Raw genomic sequence first — 6789 nt, 5'->3', positions numbered from 1 at the left:
TTGATATGGAACGGTGATTAAACTTTTTCCCCCAAATCTACTTCATAAGTGTGCCGTCATTCAGAATTAATAGCCACCCTAGAACCAGCCAATCACACACGAGTATTCTCTCTGGTTGATAAGATGGAAATACAACTCAGTACAGAGTACAACATGCGGAACAACATCTCTAGCACAGCACTGATATGACAGGGTTTCAGCAGAGTTAAGCAATAAGCCCCGAGAGGCCGTAGGTTACACTGATTTTACAACAGCTAAGGGGCGCTATGAGGCAGGATGCGCTAGCAGACCCAACTTAGCTGTCGTAAAATGGTGTAACCTACGGACTCGAGTGGCTTATTGCTTTTGTAAAACGGTTGTTACATCTAGCTGCCAAGATATCATAACCTAAAGGCATAGCAACGAAAAATGTAACCATTCTTCCACCATGAAGTCTATTTCCTCTATCAGATGGCTGCTGAGCAAAGTGGAGATGCAGCAACTAGTACTTTTGTATCCGTTTGTGGTGGCGCAGTAATATAGAGCGAAGTGCACTCAAGGTGTAGGGCTGTGCTGGATTGTACAACGGCGTTGAACGTGTAACCAACGTCAACCAATCATAATCAAGGACCGGAACTATCCATTTTAGAACGCACAACACTCATATAGAACACTCAAAGAAAAGAAAAAAACAGTCACATAGAACACTCACACAGAACACTCACAGCAAACACACTCACACAGAACAGTCACATAGAACACTCACATAGAACACACACACAGAACAGTCACATAGAACACACACACAGAACAGTCACATAGAACACACACACAGAACAGTCACATAGAACAGTCACATAGAACACGCACACAGAACAGTCACACAGACCACTCACAGCAAACACACTCACATAGAACATGCACACAAAACACTCACAGCAAAAACCCACACACAGAACACGCACACAGAACACTCACATAGAACACACACACAGAACACTCACATAGAACAGTCACAGCAAACACACACACACACAGAACACACACACAGAACACTCACATAGAACACACACACAGAACACTCACATAGAACAGTCACAGCAAACACACACACACACACACAGAACACAGTCACAGAACACTCACATAGAACACGCCAAGGCCGTAGTCATGATGTCAACATTGGGGGGGACCAAATCTGTGGTGGGGTCTGAGGAACCCCCAAACAGAATTTCAATACATTTCCTACCATGCAAAAATATGATTAAAAATCACAAACAAGTCGTTAGGTTATTCCAAACTTTTGACGGACATAGGCATGCCATGGCATGGATGGATTATGAACCCCTGGACACAGATGCCCCCCCCCCCCCCCCCGGTCAGTTTTGTGAAAAGAGAAGGGTGGAGAAGAAGCAACAGCCTTCAGCAGCCATCAACAGCCATCCCTGGACCCGTGACTCCATTTGTGTTGAAAATGTATACTTTAAAAGAAATGACAAACTGGAGTATCTTTGTTAACCTCTATATTACACAGAATGTGGTTCTTTGACTTATTATTTACACCTGAAGATTGTTTTTAAACTAAGGCTTAGACTCATAGGTTTGGAGCCTAATACGATTTTGTCTTTTAATTTAGATTTTATTATGCTGGCGGCTAATCACACAATTTTAACGTAGTTTGAAGGACAGGATTCAGGAATAGGCTACTAAGACTGGCCCCTCTTCTGTCTGACTCACCTCATGTTACCCCTGTATCATAGGTCAAATTACAGGGGATACTGGGGGGTACTATACCCCCCAATGAAGACCCAGTACCCCCCAAAGAGACAGAAATATCAGTTTTGGGGGGGGGTCAGATAATGTTTCTGATATTGTGAAAAAATATCATTACAGTTACAATACAAGTAAACTCCTGTTTCACTGTAGGAACATTTCAATGTAAAGCGATTTCACAAACCCCTATTGTGGACCGTACCATTTTTAACCACCTTGGCGCTAGAAGCAACTGAGCAAGTGTCAACATTGAATGACAAAACGCTAGGTAAATTCCTCCAGTAGGCTAAATTCGGTTTGCTGCTGACGTGCATGGGTAAATGTAAGTTGCTAACTGACGTCTAGCTTGTTGAAAATGTGTTATTTTACAATCTTCATTTATAAACGTGTTTGTTCTTTCATAGCTCATGTCACCTCTTCATACATTGAATTACTGGCTACTTACCTGCTACTTACTTACCCACTGAGGCTAGTAAAGTGGACCTTGGTTAGTTACCAAGGTTAGTTAGCAAGGTAATTCTCTATTTAAATAAACCTTTACATTGTGGTGAGGTAAAATCGATTGTCATTTCCAAGGAGATGAACTCCATAGCCTAGGTGTCATTATATCTTGAATAAATTATTGTGCCCTTTTGAAGTTTGGCACAGATCCTGTGTTTTTATATTACCGGTAGGACTATGCACAAGAGGGTCTGATGTAGCTAAGCCTACATAATATCAGTGAAACCTGTGGAAACATAAAAAGACCCAAGTAGCCTAGGCTAAATATGTGCTAGTATTTGAATTTGTTTTTCATTGGTTGGTATTGTTTTTACATTCTATTATTTCCTATTTTTAGTTTGATAAATGTAGTTTCATCTGAGAACATTAAAAGTGTAAGTGCAGTTAGGTTTTATACACTGTTCATGTGTTAAGGAAAGGGGTACCCAACAGACAGGAGAGGCACAGGATAAAAGCCGTGAGCAGGCCGCAGGGAGACGACACGATGAGGGCAGAGGGCAGAGTTGATCAAAACAGTTCTCTTTTGGATATACAGTATAAAAACGATGAGATATTCTGTAGCCTACTGATTATCAGTTTGTCGCATGTTTAGACCTTGTATGTGTGTTGCACATGTTGCACTTGGCGATCACGGTGGGGATTGATGTGGTAATGGACCATGATGGTCAGAAGAAGTGAAGAAGCAGTACCCCCCAATTATGGTGGGGTAATTCGCACTCTGCCCTGTATGCATTATAGACTGGCATCTGACAGAAATGACGTTTTGTGCCAACATGTAGAAACACTAGGCCTACTACAGCCTTTAATTGGTGAATGGAGGTGCAAATTCCTTTCTTTGGTTATTGTCCGCGATTCACATTAACACGTATTGTAAACATCGCCACATTTGATCACGTTTTGCCTGCATGGATGCGCGATTGAGTGCGCATCTATTATGCAAGATGCAACAATCATTTCTAAGAGGCCTATAAACGGTAATTTCTGGCATTACTACTAGCATATGAATGCATTATTTATGTTGAAAGACGTGAAAGAAATGACACAGGCTTGCACAAATTCATCATTTAAAATAAAACGTTTCACTTTCGCTATCATTGCGAGAATAGGCTACAATATGGAAAATGTTCCCTTTCAGTCTGATCGGCTCCAAACATGTATGGGATTTCCTTAGCCTGTGCTACACCTTTCCAAGAAGTTTTGTGAAAATTGTACCGGTAGCTTTTGCGATATTGTTGACAGCCCTATCTCACCGCAGTAGGGTGCAGTAAATGGAAGCTTTTGATAGTGCACGCCACTAACGAAAAACGGAAAATCACCAGGACAAACCACTCAGGGGTGTAGGCTACTCTGGAACCATAGGTCACTAATTTGTGCGTTATTAACGTTTGATTACATTTCTGATGTGTGTTGGTTTCCTGTAGGCCTAGTATAGCGCTTTATTCTTTCTTTCTTTCTTTTTCTATGTCCGAATATTGGGGGGGGACATTTTGGTCATATTTGAATATTAGGGGGGACACGTCCCCCTCAATGTCTATGGTGACTATGGCCCTGGAACACGCACACAGAACAGTCACATAGAACAGTCACAGCAAACACACACACACACACACAGAACACAGTCACAGAACACTCACATAGAACACGCACACAGAACAGTCACATAGAACACGCACACAGAACAGTCACATAGAACAGTCACAGCAAACACACACACACACACAGAACACAGTCACAGAACACTCACATAGAACACGCACACAGAACAGTCACATAGAACACGCACACAGAACAGTCACATAGAACACGCACACAGAACAGTCACATAGAACACTCGCAGCACACAGAACACACAGTCACAGAGTGCTGGTGCAACATGAGGGTGCAAACGGACCCATGTCAAAGGCAGGACACATCAACATACACGACAGCTCAGGAAATGGTCTTAGTCATAACCCCCAACACACACACCCACACACACACACACACACACACATACACACACAAGCTCTGCTGAATGGAAGACAAAGAACCCTTTATACTTGGCAAAAGCCTGGAGAAAAAACATGACATATTGCCTGACTGAAATATCTGCAGCATCTCTTTATACAATTTACTGATTTACAGTCAGCTTCCCCACCCCACCCTCCTACACTCCCCCACCACACACACACACTCCCTCTCTCTGCCCCTCTCTCTCACACACACTCCCTCTCTCTCTCTCACACACACACACACACGTCCTCTCTCTGCCCCTCTCTCTCTCTCTCACACACACACACGTCCTCTCTCTCTCACACACACACACACACACACACACACATACTCCCTCTCTCATACACACACACACACACGTCCTCTCAGGTCCACCCACGCACACAGGCAGCGCAGCGGTGGAGAGTGCGGAGGATCTGATTTGTGTGAGGGATTAGGCCGTGTAATGCAGAGTTCCTGGAGCTCGTCCACGCTCTGATGGGGAACAGAATGGCCTGAGTGATGACAGACGGCTGGACAGTGTGTGTGTGTTTCAGGTCTGTGTGTACGTGTGTGTGTTTGCATGTGTGTACGTGTGTGTGTTTGCATGTTTGTACGTGTGTGAGTTTGCATGTGTGTATGTGTGTGTGTGTGTTTCAGGTCTGTGTGTACGTGTGTGTGTTTGCATGTGTGTACGTGTGTGTGTGTGTTTCAGGTCTGTGTGTACATGTGTGTGTTTGCATGTGTGTATGTGTGTGTGTGTGTTTCAGGTCTGTGTGTACATGTGTGTGTTTGCATGTGTGTATGTGTGTGTGTGTGAAGCAAATACCTGTGCCTGCAGAAGCAAATACCCACAGTTCTTTTTTTATCCCAAAGGATCTAGACCTCAAGGGTTAAGCCAACCTATGTAATGGCAAAAACTCTCTCTCACACACACACACACACACCCACACATACATACATGCATGCATACATACATATATACATGCATACATACTCTCTCTCTCACACACAGACACACACAGCCTATACAGAGGAAAGGTATGCTGTGGCCGCTGACTGAATGATGAATTCTCTTATAGTGATGTGATGTTAGCACGTTACACTCTTATAGTGATGTGGTGTTAGCACGTTACACTCTAATAGTGATGTGGTGTTAGCACGTTACACTCTTATAGTGATGTGGTGTTAGCACGTTAGCATGCAGCTCCAAATGAGTCTCAGATCCCAACACTCTTATAGTGATGTGGTGTTAGCACGTTTGTGTTGTGACACTCATACACACACACACACAGGTCTGTGGCATCTTAACACAGTGGGAAACACACACACACACACACACACAAGTCTGTGGCATCTTAGCACAGTGGGAAACACACACACACACACACACACACACACACATACAGGTCTGTGGTATTTTTCCAAGTTATACCCCCACCTTGGCGCCTTTTCCCTCTAGTTCTGTTAAGAGTCTGGAGATGGTGGTGGTGTGTGTGTGTGTGTGTGTGGTCCAGGGGATTTGTTTCACCTCCACAGGCTTAGTGTGTGAGAGGGGTGATGCCATGTCGCCAACTGTGTAGACCACACACACACACACACACACACACACACACACACACACACACATACACACACACACACCTCTAAATGAGTACAGTAAAGTAGTCCAATCCTCCAAGGTGTTTCCTGCACATTCTGTCTTCACTACATGGCAGTGTGTCTTCGGTTTAGAATGTGTGCGTGTATAAGTTAAAGTGTGTGTGTGTGTGTATCAGTTAGTGTGTGTGTATAAGTTAAAGTGTGTGTGTGTGTGTATCAGTTAAAGTGTGTGTGTGTGTATAAGTTAGTGTGTGTGTGTGTGTGTGTATAAGTTAAAGTGTGTGTGTATAAGTTAATGTGTGTGTGTGTGTGTGTATCAGTTAAAGTGTGTGTGTGTGTGTGTGTGTGTGCGTATCAGTTAAAGTGTGTGTGTGTGTATTAGTTAAAGTGTGTGTGTATGTATCAGTTAAAGTGTGTGTGTGTGTGTGTGTATCAGCTTTTAGTGTGTGTGTATGTATCAGTTAAAGTGTGTGTGTGTGTGTATCAGTTAAAGTGTGTGTGTGTGTGTATAAGTTAATGTGTGTGTGTGTGTGTGTATCAGTTAAAGTGTGTGTGTGTGTATGTGCACGTTTTTGCATGTGTGTGTAGCTCTGATGGTGTGTGTGTGTGTGTAGCTCCGATGATATGTGTCTGTGTGTGTCTGTAGCTTTGATGGTGAGTGTGTGTGTGTGTGTGTGTGTGTGTGTCTATAGCTCCGATGGTGTGTGTGTGTGGCTCTGATAGTGTGTGTGTCTGTGTAGCTCCGATGGTGTGTGTGTGTAGCTTCGATGGTGTGTGTGTGTAGCTCCAATGGTGTGTGTGTATGTGTATGGCACGCATGTATGGGAGAAAGAGAAAACTGGCATTGAAGGACATCAAGGATGTTAAGGAAAATATCACGTTTCCTGCATCTGTCATTTGTGAGAGTGTGTGTGTGAATGTGTGTGAGTGAGTGAGTGAGTGTGTGTGTGTGGGTGTGTGTGT

The 6789-nt window shown here is 43.5% G+C and overlaps 1 protein-coding gene across 1 annotated transcript in view; it reads right to left on the bottom strand.

Annotated features, from left to right (window-relative positions):
• LOC121697628 (keratin-associated protein 10-11-like) overlaps positions 1 to 1127 on the bottom strand; it is a 130767-nt gene extending 129640 nt beyond the window's left edge. Inside the window, 1 exon segment of the mRNA XM_042079216.1 lies at positions 1079 to 1127. Within this exon segment, the coding sequence (XP_041935150.1) occupies positions 1079 to 1127 (49 nt within the window).
• Between the last annotated feature and the right edge of the window lie 5662 nt (positions 1128 to 6789).

This window comes from Alosa sapidissima, chromosome 2 (assembly GCF_018492685.1).
Source record: "Alosa sapidissima isolate fAloSap1 chromosome 2, fAloSap1.pri, whole genome shotgun sequence".
In the NCBI taxonomy this organism is placed as follows: Eukaryota; Metazoa; Chordata; class Actinopteri; order Clupeiformes; family Clupeidae; genus Alosa; species Alosa sapidissima.
The sequence above is the reverse complement of the archived record's forward strand: the minus strand, read 5'-3'. Positions and strand labels throughout refer to the sequence as shown.